The 19,742-nt window shown below is 39.4% G+C and overlaps 1 protein-coding gene across 3 annotated transcripts in view; it reads left to right on the top strand.

The window, feature by feature from the left end:
* Positions 1–19,742, top strand: part of ATOSA (atos homolog A) — a 66,492-nt gene that overhangs the window by 39,471 nt on the left and 7,279 nt on the right. For 2 of the 3 annotated variants that reach the window (XM_056572339.1, XM_056572336.1), the window contains exons 4-9: positions 6,585–6,710; positions 7,730–9,191; positions 15,599–15,715; positions 16,866–16,945; positions 17,589–17,691; positions 17,934–18,092. In XM_056572339.1, coding sequence (XP_056428314.1) covers positions 6,585–6,710; positions 7,730–9,191; positions 15,599–15,715; positions 16,866–16,945; positions 17,589–17,691; positions 17,934–18,092 — 2,047 coding nt within the window. The remainder of the gene's footprint in view (positions 1–6,584; positions 6,711–7,729; positions 9,192–15,598; positions 15,716–16,865; positions 16,946–17,588; positions 17,692–17,933; positions 18,093–19,742) is intronic. The other variant, XM_056572337.1, reaches the window with a different exon arrangement.

Genomic DNA, 19,742 nt, shown 5'->3' with positions numbered 1-19,742 from the left:
GGCGCAAATTTTGCGCTGCATCTCAATCTCCCAGCAGCAAATTTGCTTTGAACCCTTGCCCGTGTGACTGTACCCTAAAAACACTACACTACACTTACACTAACCTAAAATAGAAAGTAAAAAACACTACAAATACACATACCCCTACACAGCCCCCCTCCCCAATAAAAATGAAAAACGTCTGGTACGCTACGGTTTCCAAAACGGAGCCTCCAGCTGTTGCAAAACGACTACTCCCAGTATTGCCAGACAGCAACTGACTGTCCAGGCATGCTGGGAGTTTTGCAACAGCTGGAGGCACCCTGTTTGGGAATCACTGACGTTCAATACCCCTATGTCCACCCCTATGCAAATCCCTAATTTAGGCCTCAAATGCGCATGGTGCTCTCTCACTTCAGAGCCCTGTCGTATTTCAGGGCAACAGTTTTGGGACACATATGGGGTATCGCCGTATTCGGGAGAAATTGCCTAACAAATTTTGTGGGGCTTTTTCTTCTTTAACCCCTATGAAAACGTGAAGTTGGGGTCTACACCAGCATGTTAGTGTATAAAAATTTAATTTTTTACACTGACATGCTGGTGTTGCCGCACACTTTTCAATTTCACAAGAGGTAAAGGGGGAAAAAAGACCCTCAAAATTTGTAATGCAATTTCTCCCGAGTACGGAAATACCACATATGTGGGCGCAAAGTGCTCTGGGGGCGCACAACAAGGCCCAGAAGGAAGAGTGCACCATGTACATTTGAGGTGATTTGCACAGGGGTGGCTGATTGTTACAGCAGTTCTGACCTAAACGCAAAACAATAAATAACCATATGTGACCCCATTTTGGAAACTACACCCCTCATGGAATTTAATAAGGGGTGCAGTGAGAATTTACACCCCACTGGTGTATGACAGATTTTTGGAACAGTGGTCTGTGAAAATGAAAAATACAATTTTTCATTTGCACAGTCCACTGTTTCAAATATCTGTCAAACGCCAGTGGGGTGTAAATGCTCACTGCACCCCTTATAAAATTCCATGAGGGGTGTAGTTTCCAAAATGGGGACACATGTGGGGGGGTCCACTGTTCTGGCACCATAGGGGCTTCCTAAATGGGACATGCCCCCCAAAAACACTTTCAGAAAAACTCACTCTCCAAAATCCCATTGTCGCTCCTTCCCTTCTGAGCCCTCTACTGCGCCCGCCGAACACTTTACATACACATATGAGGTGTTTACTTACTTGAGAGAAATTGGGTTACAAATTTTAGGGTGATTTCTCTCCTTTTACTCCTTGTGAAAATACAAAAATTGGGTCTAATAAAAAATGAAGATTTTGAATGTTCTCCTTAACTTTGCTGCTATTCCTGTGAAACACCTAAAGGGTTAAAACACTTACTGAATGTCATTTTGAACACTTTAGGGGGTGTAGTTTTTATAATGGGGTCATTTATGGGGTATTTCTAAAATGAAGACCCTTAAAATCCACTTCCAACCTGAACTGGTCCCTAAAAAAAAGTACGATTTTGAAAATCTTGAGAAAAATTGGAAAATTGCTGCTGAACTTTGAAGCCCTCTGGTGTCTTCCAAAATTAAAAACACGTACATTTTTTGATGCAAACATAAAGTAATTTATTTGGAATATCCATTTTCCTTACAAGCAGAGAGTTTCAAAGTTAGAAAAATGCAACATTTTCGTTACATTTTTAGATTTTTTTTTTTACCAAGAAAGGATGCAAATATCAGTGACATTTTACCAATAACATAAAGTAGAATATGTCACGAAAAAACAATCTCTGAATCAGAATGATGACTAAAAGCATTCCAGAGTTATTAATGTTTAACCGCAAATAAAGTAGACAGACAGATCGGCACTACTCAGTCTGTAATACTAGGACTCGTGGGCATAGGGTAGCTGGCTTGGCTGCTTCAATGAAACTTTGGTGGTGCTCTGACTGGACGTGGTACAGCAGTCTTATAACAGTAGAATAAGAAAAAAGTCGGCGACTCACCGGAGCTGGTTTTCAAGCAGTTTCTTCTTTATTAGTACTCACATGCATGGGGAGAGAAAAGACGTACAGGGGGTACAGCTGTCTGGCTACGGGACCGTTTCACATGTTCCACATGCTTCGTCTGGCCTATGCTGAATAACTAACTCGTTGCTCTAAATACAGGTGAGGGCTTCTTACTAACCTATCCCCTGATGACACGTAGTTAGTGATGGGAAAGATGGGTGGTAACCTAATAAGGTAATGGTCCATCTATAGAAGTAAAATCATGAAATACAAAAATGTGTAGATACGTAACTTTAAAAACATGGGGCTAGATCAACTCGATCATTAAGACCCAAAGGGCCAGTTGCTTCTGTTTTTAAAATCCAGTAGGTTTCTCTCTGAAGTAAATACTTGTCACGTAGTATACCTGGTCTATGCTCCACTCTTTCTATTCCTGCAAAAGATATGGCTCCTGGATTGGCTCCGTGCGCTTCAACTATGTGGTTTATCAGACGCGGCGCACCTTTTCGGGTGCGTAAAGAATAGATATGTTCGCGTATGCGATTGAATAAAGGTCTGATAGTTTTACCCACATAAAAAAGCCGCACGGGCAGAATATTACATACACGACATATTTTGTGCGACAAGTAATGAGGGTTTTTACTGTGTGGGTTATGGGTCCTATGCGCATAGTTTTTAGACCATTATTTAATTTACAATAATTACAACTTCTGCATTGGTGGTTACCTACAGGAGCCATATCTTTAAACCAGGATCCTTTTGTAGTTTTGGGTTTATTTGTATGATTTTTCAAGACGTCACCTAATGTTTTATTTTTTTTGTATGCTATGAGTGGTTTCCTTATTGCTACATTTCTCAAATCCTCGTCTCCTTCTATTATAAACCAGTTACTCCTAATCGCTTGCTCAATGACTTTGTTCACTGGTGAATTTTTAAATGTAAAAATAAACCTCTTATCTTCTTCGTTTTTCTTTTTCCTATTTTTACACTTTAGTAGGTCCTCTCTGTGTAAGTTGTCTGCTCTGTTTCTAGCTGTTATCAACATAGTATCTGGATATTTCCTTTCTTTTAATCTACTTTGTAATTCATCTGCTTGGATTTTATACGTGTTGTCTGATGTATTATTTCTTTTGAGCCGGACAAATTGTCCGTACGGAATTCCCTTTTTGACACAATCTGGGTGTGAGCTTTCGTAGTGTAGTATTGTGTTTTTAGCTACACTTTTACGGTAACCTTCGCTTATTATATTGTTATCTGTTGTTATCAAGCGAACATCTAAGAATTCGATTGTTACTCCCCCTATTTGAGACGTAAAGGACATATTCATGTCATTAATATTATTTAGATATGTAACGAAATCTTGAAACTGGGACTCTGTCCCTGACCAAACTATCAGGATGTCATCCACGAATCTCGAATATGACTGAATATATTGAATGAAAGGGTTGTTACTAGAGTAAACATAATTATTTTCTAATATCGCTAGGAAGATATTTGCGTATGTACAGGACACCGGCGTCCCCATCGGGGTCCCGGTGTCCTGTCTATACCACTCCTCCTCATATTTAAATGTACTGTTAGTCAAAAAAGACCCCACATTTAAAATACTTAATGATCTAAAGTCATTCTTACACAAAAAAGTTACAGAAGGTATATTATCTAAAAAAAATGCGGAGAAACTAATTCCAGAGTCACCTAAATCACCATCATGGTACCATCTCCCCAAAGTACATAAGGGACAAAATCCCCCCCCGGGCAGACCAATAGTCTCGGGGGTAGGCTCAGTCACCGAACATTTATCCCACTATACAGACTGGTTATTACGTCCTGTATTAACAGCCATACCTGCTTATATTAAGGACACTCAACACCTACTGCAGTTAGTGGGAGACTTAAAATGGGAGACAGGATGGATATTATGTTCAATCGATGTCGTAAGCTTATACACCCGGATCCCCCACGCAGCGGGAGTCAGGGCAGTACGACAGTTTCTGGAAAACACAGACAAAACAACAGAGTATATTAACTTCGTCTGCGAATCCCTTAACTTTATTTTGACTAACAGTACATTTAAATATGAGGAGGAGTGGTATAGACAGGACACCGGGATCCCGATGGGGACGCCGGTGTCCTGTACATACGCAAATATCTTCCTAGCGATATTAGAAAATAATTATGTTTACTCTAGTAACAACCCTTTCATTCAATATATTCAGTCATATTCGAGATTCGTGGATGACCTCCTGATAGTTTGGTCAGGGACAGAGTCCCAGTTTCAAGATTTCGTTACATATCTAAATAATATTAATGACATGAATATGTCCTTTACGTCTCAAATAGGGGGAGTAACAATCGAATTCTTAGATGTTCGCTTGATAGCAACAGATAACAATATAATAAGCGAAGGTTACCGTAAAAGTGTAGCTAAAAACACAATACTACACTACGAAAGCTCACACCCAGATTGTGTCAAAAAGGGAATTCCGTACGGACAATTTGTCCGGCTCAAAAGAAATAATACATCAGACAACACGTATAAAATCCAAGCAGATGAATTACAAAGTAGATTAAAAGAAAGGAAATATCCAGATACTATGTTGATAACAGCTAGAAACAGAGCAGACAACTTACACAGAGAGGACCTACTAAAGTGTAAAAATAGGAAAAAGAAAAACGAAGAAGATAAGAGGTTTATTTTTACATTTAAAAATTCACCAGTGAACAAAGTCATTGAGCAAGCGATTAGGAGTAACTGGTTTATAATAGAAGGAGACGAGGATTTGAGAAATGTAGCAATAAGGAAACCACTCATAGCATACAAAAAAAATAAAACATTAGGTGACGTCTTGAAAAATCATACAAATAAACCCAAAACTACAAAAGGATCCTGGTTTAAAGATATGGCTCCTGTAGGTAACCACCAATGCAGAAGTTGTAATTATTGTAAATTAAATAATGGTCTAAAAACTATGCGCATAGGACCCATAACCCACACAGTAAAAACCCTCATTACTTGTCGCACAAAATATGTCGTGTATGTAATATTCTGCCCGTGCGGCTTTTTTTATGTGGGTAAAACTATCAGACCTTTATGCAATCGCATACGCGAACATATCTATTCTTTACGCACCCGAAAAGGTGCGCCGCGTCTGATAAACCACATAGTTGAAGCGCACGGAGCCAATCCAGAAGCCATATCTTTTGCAGGAATAGAAAGAGTGGAGCATAGACCAGGTATACTACGTGTATTTTAGGTTACATACACAAGTATTTACTTCAGAGAGAAACCTACTGGATTTTAAAAACAGAAGCAACTGGCCCTTTGGGTCTTAATGATCGAGTTGATCTAGCCCCATGTTTTTAAAGTTACGTATCTACACATTTTTGTATTTCATGATTTTACTTCTATAGATGGACCATTACCTTATTAGGTTACCACCCATCTTTCCCATCACTAACTACGTGTCATCAGGGGATAGGTTAGTAAGAAGCCCTCACCTGTATTTAGAGCAACGAGTTAGTTATTCAGCATAGGCCAGACGAAGCATGTGGAACATGTGAAACTGTCCCGTAGCCAGACAGCTGTACCCCCTGTACGTCTTTTCTCTCCCCATGCATGTGAGTACTAATAAAGAAGAAACTGCTTGAAAACCAGCTCCGGTGAGTTGCCGACTTTTTTCTTATTCTACTGTTATTAATGTTTAAAGTAACAGTGGTCAGATGTTCAAAAAATGCCCAGGTCCTGAAGGTGAAAATGGGCTGGGTCGTGAAGGGGTTAAACATACAATAGCAGTTACCCAAATATTGGTTCGGCAAACTACTATCTCTCCCATTTTCTTTCCCCAACCTCGTCTTTTGTGAGGTTCCAATACACATTAAAGGGTGAATCTGTCCTGCCGAAATCAGTAAGTTTGATCAAAATATTGCCTATGGTTGCCTCATAATCTTTGTCATGGGTTTTAGCAGTCAGTAAGTTTTCTCCAGACTTCAGAGTTTCCTGTTTTTATCTGGCTGCTGTAAAGAAAGTCTCTCTCTAAACTGCTGTTAAAGAGCAGAGGGGGTTAGCTCAGGCAATATGGCTGCCCCATAAAAATGTACAAAAAAGATTTAAAATTGTTTAAGATATCTTTTGTATTTTGGTTTGTTCACCTTTCTCTAAAACCCTGTGTGTGTTGTGCCTGCAGATGCACAACCCCATTTGGTGAGTGATCCAATTCACCTGCATGTCTTCAACTCTTCAGAGGATATTATACAGGGGAGTACACACTGAAGCACTTCACTATCTTGGCTTTATAAACAGTGATGACGGACTCTCTGGAAGTTTCCTCATGCATACAGGATCTTTGGAGCTCAGCCATGTGACCATTGGGTCACCTCTTCTCCCTAGATCACTTAGTTTGGTGGGGCAGCCAGCTGTAGAGTCCTAGTTCCAACCTTCTTCCATTTAAGAATTATGGAGGTCACTGTGCTCTTGGGAACTTTCGGTGCTGCATAAATGGTTTTTTGTACCCTTCTCCACACAATTCTGTCTCTGGAAAAATGTTGTTGCCTTTTCACTGAATGATTTTATTTTTTATTTTTATAGGAGTGGAGACCGTTTTATTGAAGAGAAGACTCTTCTGTTGGCTGTCCGTTCATTTGTTTTCTTTTCTCAGTTAAGCGCCTGGTTAAGTGTTTCTCATGGAGCTGTACCCCGCAACATTATCTACAGGTAAGCTGGCTTCTCAGTAAAAAGTGAGAATACATTTTAGAACACTTTATTGCATCTGTATACCCTTTATAAAAGGCAGACAACTTATTTAGTATAAGGTTTCCCCTCCCAGGCCCCCTCTAGATGTGAGACTACTCACTATGTAAGCAGGTTCCTAAGCTTTTCAGACCAGAAGGCCACAGTTTGAATGGTGGGAAACAATGTACTGATTCAGACTGATTACACAGAGCTGTGGATTGACTAAGCCAGACATCCACTTAAATGTGTAATATTTAGTTCCCTTATTTACTTGGTTTAGTGATGTGGAGCTGGTAGAATGTACAGCCTTTAAAATACAAACATTGTTCATAACATCTTATGATTTTAGAAGTCCTGGGATTATTTACATGATGGGGGTGGCAAGTTGTCACAAAATCTTAGCTTGAAATGTGACATAAAGTTGCTATCAAACCTATGGCAGACCTGTTTGCAGGAAGTTGTGGTTTTCTCCTTTTTGCATTGCTCAACAGCTTAAGCAACTGCCTTATCTTAACTTGCACATGGCAACTTCACATGCCACTTATGGTCTAACAGATATACCTTTGATTAAAATCCGAAATAAGGATCAAGACTCTCAAGCCTTGATGATATTTATCAATGCTTCATAGGAAAACAATGTTCTCCCTTTCTGACTGAAAAGCAACTACAATTGCATAAATGTCAGCCTTTGATATGTTAGAATAAACTCAAATAAGTCAAAGGGGTATTCCGGGGACCGAAAATATTTTATCAGTTATCCCACTGGATGTAGCTTAGTCATTTTTTATTAACATACTTCCATTTATTTAAGCCCTACTGATTCAGTCTTATAGTACAATAGTTGAGCAGTTGCGCATAGCAACCAATCAGATTGCTTTTATGTTTTTAGAGGCATTTTTAAAAATGAAGCATTCTGGTTGCTAAGGGTAACTGCTCTACTTTTTCTCTGTGCGGGTTTCCATAACGCTCTCCCCTTTTGTCTCTGTGTGTCTCTTCTACAGAATAAGTGCAGCTGATGGTGAGCTACAATGGAATTTTACTCATCCACCCACTGAACATGTGTTTCCTGTCCCCAATGTGTCTCATAACGTGGCCTTGAAAGTCAGTGTCCAGTCTCTGCCTAGACAATCCAGTTATCCAGTGTTGAACTGTAGCATCCACAGTAATCTTGGCTTATATGAAAAGAAGTTTTTGTCACATGAGCAAATTGGTCCTCCACCTCGAGAGCATCAGGAGAGCAGCCAGCAAAGTGCACCCAGTTTTCAGCATACATGTAGCAAGCAGACATGGACTGTTGGATCTGATGGACTACTGCAGGCTAAAACAAGTCTTAGCATGAATCTCATGCTCCCTGGTAAAAATGTAAAGTTAATTTCTGGATGTGGCAATAGCTGTGACGTTGGAACATCACCATCTAAGATTCATTGTTTCAGTATAAGTGATCCTAAAACAGCCCTACAAGGATCGCCTGTAAGAAACTTCAAATCGCTATCTTTGGTTGACACGCCCAACAACTCCCCTGTACACCAACAGACAGAGACCAATCCTTTAATAGGCTCCCTAATTCAGGAACGCCAGGAAGTCATAGCAAGAATAGCACAGCACTTGCTTCAGTGTGATCAGACAACATCACACATAACAACTCGTTCCTTCAAAATGCACGACCCCACCCCCATGAGCTGCAAAATATTAAGAAACCCATGTGAAGACGAAAACTTCAACAAGATTGAAACACCTGTCATGTGTGCTTCTATTTCAGATCTGACTCTAACCCCTGAAAATGGTGACCGAAAACAAAAAGCTGCTTTAGACACACACATAACTTCCTCCCGACCTTGTCCTGATGGTAGAACTTCACCAAAACCACAAGCTAGGCGGAAACTCATTTTAGTTCAAGCCCATGAACCTGTTTTAGACACATTTCAACATTCAGTAAACAAATACACCCCACCATCTTTCTCATTGTCCAGTAAGGAAAATATTTTTATGGCTCCTGATAGAGGAGACTTAAAGTACAGTGAACAGAATGAAAAGTACATCAGTAAAGGAACACTTCATCATCTCTCCAGTCATAGCACCTTGAACGTCTGTCCTGCCAACAGGCAAACCAGCTCTGCTGAAAGTAGAAGTAGCGACAGTGTCCATCTTGATAATCGCAAAAACTGTTCACGAAATGTTGTGGCATTTAAAACCTGTGGTGTTCCGCAGACACTAGAGCCTAAATGTACGGAAAGTAACACGAGGAAAGCACATGGGTCTGATCATAGCAACCAACTTCACAGCATTGAAAACTACGTTACAAAAGATAGAGACAGTCAGAAAGCTAAAGAGACCCAAGAGAAGCAGAAGACTGCTCATGATGAGAATGAGGATCCAACCAAATGTGACTGTGGTGCACAAGAACAGGGGAAAGCCATTGAAAATTGTCTGAGCTGTGAGAGGCTGAAGAATACAGACCAAACAGTACGTATATACACATACAGAATTTTTTCCTAGAATGGTTATCAAAAAAATGCACTTTGATAGAATATAGTAAGTATATTCTACCTATTATATTCTTCCACAGTCAGATCTTTCAGTCTCCACTGTGCTTATGTTCTTCCTCCTTCCGATGTGGTATAGTTGCTGCAGGAACTTCCTGTGGGGCACAAAATCTTACTGGAAGGAAAAAGAACCTGACCGCAGCAGGGACCAGAAGATCTGAAAGCAGGAGCAGCAGAGGAGGCAAGCACAGTCATGGCCGTAAATGTTAGCATCCCTGAAATTTTTCAAGAAAATGAAGTATTTCTCACAGAAAAGGATTGCAGGAACACATGTTTCGCGATACACATGTTTATTACCTTTGTTTGTATTAGAACTAAACCAAAAAAAGGAAGGAAAAAATGCTAATTGGACATAATGTCACACCAAACTCCAAAAATGTGCTGGACAAAATTATTGGCACCCTTAACTTAAAGGGGTATTCCAGGCCAAAACTTTTTTATATATCAACTGGCTCCGGATAGTTAAACAGATATGTAAATTACTTCTATTAAAAATCTTAATCCTTCCAATAGTTATTAGCTTCTGAAGTTGAGTTGTAGTTTTCTTTCTAACTGCTCTCTGATGACTCACGTCCCGGGAGCTGTGCAGTTCCTATGGGGATATTCTCCCATCATGCACAGCTCCAGGGCAGAAGTTAGACAGAAAACTTCAGAAGCTAATAACTATTGGAAGGATTAAGATTTTTTAATAGAAGTAATTTGCAAATCTGTTTAACTTTCCGGAGCCAGTTGAGATATATATATATATATATATATATATATATATATATATATATATATATATATATATATATATATATATATTTTAATATATAATATATATATATTAATATTTTAATATATATATATATATATTAATATTTTAATATATATATATATATATATTAATATTTTAATATATATATATATATATATATATATATATATATATATTAATATTTTAATATATATATATATTAATATTTTAATATATATATATATATATATATATATATTAATATTTTAATATATATATATATATATTAATATTTTAATATATATATATATATATATATTATTTTAATATATATATATATATATATATATATATATTAATATTTTAATTATATATATATATTAATATTTTAATTATATATATATATTAATATTTTAATATATATATATATATATATTAATATTTTAATATATATATATATATATATATATATTAATATTTTAATATATATATATATATATATTAATATTTTAATATATATATATATATATATTAATATTTTAATATATATATATATATTAATATTTTAATATATATATATATATTAATATTTTAATATATATATATATATATATATATATATATATATATAATATAATATCTGGTTGCGCACCCTTTGGAAAAAATAACTGAAATCAGTGGCTTCCTATAACCATCAATAAGCTTCTTGCACCTCTCAGCCGGAATGTTGGACCACTCTTCCTTTGCAAACTGCTCCAGGTCTCTCTTATTGGAAGGGCGCCTTTTCCCAACAGCAATTTTAAAATCTCTCCACAGGTGTTCAATGGGATTTAGATATGGACTTTAAATCCAGCTTTCTGACACTGGGCTGTACAGTGTGACCCAAAATCCGTTGGTAATCCTCAGATTTCATGATGCCTTGCACACATTCAAGGCACCCAGTGTCAGAGGCAGCAAAACAACCCCAAAACATCAGTGAACCGCCACCATATTTCACTGTAGGTACTGTGTTCTTTGTAGTCCTCATTCCATTTTTGGTAAACAGTAGAATGATGTGCTTTACCATAAAGCTCTATCTTGGTCTCATCTGTCCACAAGACATTTTCCCAGAAGATTTTGGTTTACTTAAATTCATTTTGGCAAAATGTAGTCTTGCTTTTTATGTTTCTGTGTCAGCAGTGGGGTCCTCCTGGGTCTCCTGCCATAGCGTTTAATTTCAATTAAATGTTGATGGATAGTTCAAGTTATCCTGCAGGCTCAGGGAGCGTCAGTGGGAATATCTTTGGAACTTGTTTGGGGCTGCTTATCCACCATCTGGACTATTCTGTGTTGACACCTTTCATAAATTTTTCTCTTCTGTCCTCGCCAAGGGAGATTAGCTACAGTTCCATGGGTTGCAAACTTCTTGATAATGTTGCGCACTGTGGACAAAGGCAAATCTAGATCTTTTGCGATGGACTTGTTACTTTGAGATTGTTAATATTTTTCCACATTTTGCTTCTGAAGTCCTCAGACAGTTCTCTTCTCCTTTTTCTGTTGTCCATGCTTAGTGTGGCACACACAGACACACAATGCAAAGACTAAGTGAACTTCTCTCCTTTTTCTCTGCTTTCAGGTGTTATTTTTATATTGCTCACACCTGTTACTTGCCCCAGGTGAGTTTAAAGAGGCATCACATGCTTGAAACAATCTTATTTTTCCACAATTTTGAAAGGGTGCCAATAATTTTGTCCAGCCCATTTTTTGAGTTTGGTGTGACATAATGCAAAATTAGCTTTTTTTCCTCCCTTTTTTTGGTTTAGTTCCAATATACACACAAAGGGAATAAACATGTGTATAGCTATATGTGTTACTGCAATCCTTTTCTGAGAAATACTTCATTTTGTAGAAAAATGTCGGTGGTGCCAACACTTACGGCCATGACTGTATGTATGTTTGTTTGTTTTTTCTTTCCCCCCCCCCATTGTGCACTGGCTGTCGCATAATAATCCTGCAGCTTGGAAAAGGCTTTTTAGACAAATTACTGTCGTGCAACTACGTCTCCTAATGCAAAATTATATACAGAGGGGAGAATGGCGCAGAAATCTCTGAAATCCCACAAGGCATCGTTTTCACCAAATGTAAAATGTGTATCATTTTGAAAAATCATGGACAATGCTGTACAAATGTTACTTTTAGGAAAACTGACCAGAGCATAAGGTATGCTGGAAAGGGATTGCCCGGTAAAATGTTTTATTTCACGCTTTCCGCACTTCTTCTTAGACTCCTGTATCAGGGCAGGGCCTCCGCAGATCTTAGGCGTCCCAGAGCTGTAGATGTGATGCCATAGAGCCCCTAACCAATCACAGACCACAGTGGTGTTCCACCTTTTGTGAACGATTGGGTGAGTGGCACTGTCAGTTACCACAGCTGTAGATGCTACGCCGTGCAGCTCAAGGAAAACCAGTGTCACTGGTTACAGACAGGGCGCCCTGATACTATTGGCTACGAGGAAGGGGACTTAAAGGGGTACTCCGGCACTGGACATCTTATCCCCTTATCCAAAGGGATAAGGCATAAGATATCTGATCACGGGGTCCCACCACTGGGAACCCCCGCGATTTTCCTGCAGCACCCTGTGTCATTTGCTGCACAGATCAAACTTTGCTCCATGCCTGGTGATGGGCGCTACAGGGGACGGAGTATCGTGATGTCACGACTTTGCCCCCTCCCATAGACTTGCTTAGAGGGAATGGGCCGTGACTTCACGAGGAGGCAGGGCCATTGCGTCACGATTCTCCGGCCCCTGTATTGCCCATCATCAGGCACGGAGCGAAGTTCCCTCCATGCAGCAGAGGACACAGGGTGCTGCAGGAGAGATCGCGGGGGTTTCCAGCGGCAGGACCCCGCAATCTTATCCCCTATCCTTTGGATAGGGGATAAGATGTATATTGGCGGAGTACCCCTTTAAAGCTATTATTTTATTGGGCAGCCTGGATGCAATAGTGAAATGGAAAATTTCTCTGGACAACCCCCTTTAAGGGTCTTATTTCTGTAGCTTTGCATCAGATAGTTAAAGGGCAGTTGCACCATCACAGCTTTGATTTAGGTCCTATAATTTATTTTAAATGCTATGTGTTTGTGTCTACAGCTCCCTATGGTAACAGATTACAGATTTTATGCAGTCTTATCCTGAAGTTATATTGCCATCTAGCTGACCCCGACTTTCTACTAATATAGCATTTGTAAGCTAGCAAGAATTTGGGAACAGATAGATCCGGTCACACTCTGTTTCTTGTCTGATACCATGGACACACAAAGGTCTGAATAGGACCTTTACTTCCCACAGTGACTGGACTTCTCCAATGGACTCCACCAGAACATGTTCAGTCTTTTTGCAGAAACCAATTTGTTTCATAAGTTCTGTACTGTTAGCTGAGCAGCAGAATTCTATTGAGATTGATGGCAGTCTTCTCCACAAGGAAATACTGCATGGACGTTCCGTTTTTAAAGGGGTACTTCAGTGGAAAACTTTTTTTTTTTTTTTTTTTTATCAACTGGCGCCACAAAATTAAACAAATTTGTAAATTACTTTATATTTAAAAATCTTAATCTTTCCAGCACTTATCAGCTGTAGAGGAAGTTTTCTTTCTTGAGTTCTTTCCTGTCTGACCACAGTGCTCTCTGCTGACACCTCTGTCTGTATCAGGAACTGTCCAGAGCAGGAGAGGTTTGCTATGGAAAAATGCTTCTACTCTGGACAGTTCCTGACATGGACAGAGGTGTCAGCAGAGAGCACAGTGGTCAGACTGGAAAGAATTCCAGAAAGAAATACAACTTCCTCTGTAGTATACAGCATCTGAGAAGTCCTGGAAGGATTAAGATTTTTAAATAGAAGTAAATGTTTAACTTTCTGGCACCAGTAGATTAAAAAAAAAAAAAGTTTTCCACCGGAGTACCACTTTAATACCACAATAAGTCAGAATTAGCATGGGAGAAAATGTGCGCAATGTCCGCCCAGAAAACGGGCAGACATTTTGCACATTTGAATAATCTGGCGGGTGCTGGGACCGCTTGGAAATGTGCGGTCAAGTAATATCTGAGCAGAATCAACAGAAAGAATTGAAGTCTTATTCTTTCTTTCTTTAGAAACTGCAATCATGAATTCTGCAGAAGAAACATGTAGCATAAGTCAACTGACAGCCAGGGGGGTTCACAAGCTTCCCCCCCCCCCCCCCCCAAAGGAATTGTCTTTTTGGGATGACCCCTTTTAACATATTTGCATGGCGTTGGATAATCTTCTATGTAGTGGTTACCCCAGGAAACTAAAGATTCTTTCCCTTTTACATCATAGGTTTCATTATGAGCCTTTGTCCAGGATTTTTAACATAATCTGTGATGGTGGTCTTTTGTCTGGTAAAATGCTAGACTGATAGATGGCAGACCTTATTGACTTAGCGTTTGTTGGATTTCCAAGCCTTATTGATGTTTGCATGCAAGGGATCTGACATTGCCTTTTTTTCTATGACTCAACAGAAAACTTGACAATTGTGCATATGTGAACCTATAAGAATTATAACTGCAAAAAGGTGGAGCTCCACATAGAAATGTACCTTATTACCATGTATACTGATATTCACACTACCCTATGTGCCAATACTGTAATAGAAATACAAATAGACAAACGTGACCCTAGCCTTACATGCAAAAACACTTGGCTGTGTAAAAGGTCTTTACACATTAGATGGAGTATACACACTTTACAGAGGGTATTTATTTGTGTATGCTAAAGGGTTTCTTCCACAATAAACACTTATTCCCCTAGAGGATGCTGTACTAAAACTTCCACTAGTTACTAGAATGGGCATCCCAAGCTCAGCCGCTTCAAAGTTTTTGTAGGACTTATGGAGACGGCTACGTAGATCACTCTTCTTTTGTTTATATCCGCCTCGTAGCCATAGGCTGAAATATTGCTCCATTCAGTCTTAGGCTGCATTCACACCATGTTTTTGCAATACAGTTCCTGTATCAGATTTTGGACTAAACTGTATCAAAACGGGTGTACAAATTTTAACTCTCACCCGGACCAAAAACTATTGTAGGCTACGGTTTTGGGTACAGGGAAAAAAAACTGACAAAACCGCACAAGACTCGAAACGGAAGTAACCAGATGCACTGTTTGGCATACGATTTTCAATGAAAAGTCAATGCATATGGTTCCGTACAGTTTTCACATTGAAAACGTATACGGGAACTGTATTGCAAAAACATGATGTGAATGCTCCCTCATCATAACCGCCCAATCCAATGTTTGGATAGATGGTAATTGTCCATTGTAGGAAATAGAATAATATGAATTATATTATTAATTTCTTTGTAAAGTGGTGTGGAAAAATAGATTCAGACATTACATAGTGACACCCTAACAATTTTAACAGCGTACTGTGTAAAACTTTAATAATATTTCTAATATTTCCTGTGCTCTGTCCAACTTATGAATTATGCACTGTTAGGATACAGGTTTACAAATCTGAAACCTTTTTGTTTTGTCATTATCTATTATACTGCAGTGTAGTGTACACTATATGACATGCTGTCTTGTTTGTTCCCAGAAGTCTGTACCTCTGCGACCTTCTAATGTTTGGAAGAAAAAGGGTTTTCACTCTCTCGATGGGATCTCTACCAAGGCATTTCACCCCTGCACAGGTTTACCTTTACTTTCCAGTCCAGTAAGTCTTGGGTTTTGCTTATTTTTTACTTCAATTTTTTTTGCACCAAAACCTTTGGAGCTTAAGTAGTGGATTGTGTCTCCATTGGTAGAAAGAAATCTGTTCTACAAACAGAGTAACATCCTAGAGAGAATCTGTATATGAACCAAAGATTGAGGCACATTGATCCGGCTTTGATATGTCGAATCCTGAACCGCTGATAGTTACAGACTGTGTTTTTAGGGCAAGTTTACACTGAGGAAATTTAGGCAGTATGCAAGGAAATTGGCGTGCATTCCGTCTAATTCAGACTCCCGTTTAAAACTTCCAATGAGGATCCAAATTCTGCCGAAAGAATAAACATGTCTAGTCTTACGGAATCCATGAGTAAAATCTCATGAAGTAAATGGGACTTTAAACTTCCAGCGAGGATATTTTCCTTGCCATATTTTTAGTGTGAACATATCCTTATAGTCTAAAGAGAGAGCTGTATTTAGTAAATATATTCTGTGTGCGCTGTAGTCGTAAATGTCTAGTTAAGTGGTATTTTGTCACTTGCCGAAACATATTAAATTTATGTGCAGAATTGTCCTTTCACTTAATCTATGTTAAAACCCATAATGTAACAGTCTGCCTCTATCTAAGGCATCCAGCCAGATAGGAATGTACACAGAGGCAATAAGCCTGTCCAGTATGTTTTATGAAATGTAGAAATGTATTGTCCTTCTATCAGGTGAGCAGAGCCTGGATGGCTTGTTCTTCAGTGTACATAGTGGGCACTTGGCTTAACACATCATATTAACAATGCTTTGTTAGCCAGCGCCCATGTCTTCTCTTCAATGTGCCTTCTGCTTAAAGGGGTACTCCGCTGCTCAGCGTTTGGAACAAACTGTTCCGAACGCTGGAGCAGGGAGCTCGTGATGTCATAGCCCCGCCCAATCATGACGTCATGCCCCGACCCTCAATGCTAGCCTATGGGAGGGGGCGTGATGGCTGTCACACCCCTTCCCATAGACTTACATTGAGGGGCGGGGTGTGATGTCATGAGGGGGTGGGGCTAAGATGTCACAAGCTCCCGACTCCAGCGTTCGGAACAGTTTGTTCCAAACACTGAGCAGCAGAGTACCCCTTTAAGGTCTGCCAGATAAAAGAATATGTTTGTTTTACCCAGGTACCACAAAGAAAGACACAGTCAGGGTATTTTGATCTGGACACTTCCTTACTGCAGTTTAAAGGTTTATCCACAAAGAGGTATTTATTTATTTAGTTATTTTCAACCTTTACTTGCTTGTACATGTTATGTTCATTCTGCTGACTAGATTCAGCTATGTTATTATATAATATAGAAGGGCTAAGAACTCCTCGTCGCTGAAAGAGGTCTGTTACACTTCAGGGATCTGATTTAGAGAATGCAATGCTACCTGCTCTCAAGGCTTTACAGATCCATATAAGAAATCTTATGAAAATGGGATAGTCTGCATACAACATTCAATAAATCAACAGTATATTATAGAATAGATGAAACCTATATCACGGCCAGTCCCCTTAATGCAAGTCTATGGCAGGGGGCGTGACAACCACCACGCCCCTCCCATAGACTTGTATTGAAAGGGGCGTGCTGTGAAGTAACGATGCTCCTGTATTGCGCGTCAATACATGCAGTGCGAACTCGCTCTGTGCTGTAATGATAGCGCAGTGCCGCAGCGGGGATCCCGGGGCTCCCCAGCAGCGGGACCGCGGCAATCTGACATCTTATCCCCTTTAAGCCTTATAACCTTCACTGTACTTCGTATGCCAGACCCTTTTGGTTAAAATCCCTACATTAAGTTATTGTTTGTTTTTATGCATTTACTGTACATGTTAATGTTGATCTGTCCTTTTTTACTCTGACCAGACGTCACTGTGAGAAAACAGAGAATGGTGTAGAGTGCACAGACAGACAGCTTAGTTGCAGTGCTCCACCTGCTCCTTGTCTGAGCCTTCTTGGAAACTTTGAGGTATGTATTTTATTTAACTGTACTCATCATTATGCAACTTATTGGCTAGCCTTAGAGGATGCCTAATAAGCTGAATATGTCATTTTAACTATGAAACATTTGCTTGTTGATTTATTATAGTCTCATTGGGTACTATTTTAATGGTATGTTACTTTTATAGATGTTGAGTTGTCTCCCTACAATAACCTGAAGGCTATTAAAGTGTCCGTTCCCTTTACCTGTCTTCTCTGAATCCTTTTCAGGAGTCGGTCCTGAATTATCGATTAGAACCTCTAGGCACAGTTGAAGGTTTTACAGCAGATGTTGGAGCAAGTGGAGTATTCTGTCCAACCCACATGACGTTGCCTGTTAGAGTTTCTTTCTTCAGTGTTTCAGAGGATAATGCTCCTTCCCCTTACATGGTAAGATAGGAAAATGTGCCTATATAGATTTTACTACACCTAAAGGGGTACTCTGGGGAACTAAACCCATAGTTAATCCTTTCCCTCTCATCAACATATTTAGTTGTCTGAATATTATTCATTAGCTATACAGAGCAGTTTCCCCTCTTTGGTTGTCACTTACATGCATGAAGTGAGGGAATTACATCATCCAGGTGGCCATCCTATCTCTGTCAAAATCCCTCTCTGAAAGTAGCCCCCACCCTCCTGAGACAAAGACTATGTGGTTTCTGTCCTGCACTGATGAGTCATGCTCCTTTTAGTGTTGAGAACTGGTAGGTGTGTGTGTGGCCTCAACAAATCAGATACTGAACCTCTCTCAGCTTCTCAGACCAGTAGGGTGTGGAGTGAGCTGGCTGGCAGAGCAGAGCTGCAGTGATTACTGGGAGATGTAGGCAAGGAGAGAGAAGGATGGCAAATATCAAGCAGCCAGAAAAGACAACAGAGGCCACAGGAGCCATGCATATCAGGCAGGATGGTTTATAGGGAACATATCCAGGTAGTGTGGTGGCTTTGGAGCTCAATTTTTTTATATATACTTCCCTGAAGTACCCCTTTTTAAAAGCATATTTTGTCTAAAACTAAAAGTATTTTCACTGTTGACTTTTGCTCCATGATGCATAGAAATAAAAACTCATGTAAACTTGGAATATCCAAATGTAGAAATTAGTGTTGTGTGTTTTCTTTTCTTTTCTTTTTTTTTTGTTGTATGGAAAACATATATGTAGATTAAAAACTTAACTTAGAGAACATCCTTTCTCTGGGGCAGAAAAGACATTCCCAAGAATACAAACATGGCCCAAATTGTCAATAATCTTGTAATTGTCAAAAGTATATTCTTCAATAAGGAAACATTGAGGTCTAGTCACCATGGAGCCCTAGCCATCTAGTTCCATTTTGTTAGCTGGATTAAGATCAGGGTTCAAGTCCTGCAGGAATGCGTGGGAACTAAGTTCCTGCACTTTTTCCACAGCAGGGACACAGTTCCCATTAGCAGGAGTTCTGCGGGACCAGCCCTTCAGTGGAAATCTTGGGTGAGTTCCTGCACTTTTTTTCCCTGGACTTGACCCCTGATTAAGATGTCATGTGAAATAAGATGTCCTTACGCAGACCTGGTTTTACTGGTCCGCTCTTCAGGAAATGTCTGAATATCTTGCTTTATTGCACGACTGAGTTACTTCCCCCTGGTTCCCTGAGGTGCCACCATCTTTTCTTCCCCTTCCCCTGTTGAAGTTGTGACTGTCACCCTTATTTTGTGTGTGTCTCGTGTTGTCCTCCGTGATCCTAGGTGTTTCCCTTTCACTTCTTATCGGTTTCCCTCTCCCCTCGTCTATTTTTCTTCCTCTCTTTTCTGAATTCTCCCCCTTTTTTTATTACACGTTTTTGGTACTTGTGCCCTGATAGGGAGCTCCTTTTGTGTTGGCTGCTTAGTGTAGACCGGCCTGGCCTCACAGACAGGCATGTCCCCTTGCTCTTTATTACTGTTAGAGTACCTAAAGTAACTCAGATTATATCCACTAACTACTCCGAACACTCCTCCTGCCCTACAAAAAAGCTCTGTATCATACCTATCCCCTTGTTCATTGTGTGAGCTCCTGGCAGGAGAAAGTG

The sequence above is a fragment of the Hyla sarda genome, chromosome 4, assembly GCF_029499605.1.
Source record: "Hyla sarda isolate aHylSar1 chromosome 4, aHylSar1.hap1, whole genome shotgun sequence".
NCBI lineage: Eukaryota > Metazoa > Chordata > Amphibia > Anura > Hylidae > Hyla > Hyla sarda.
This window is presented reverse-complemented; position numbering and strand designations above follow the sequence as displayed.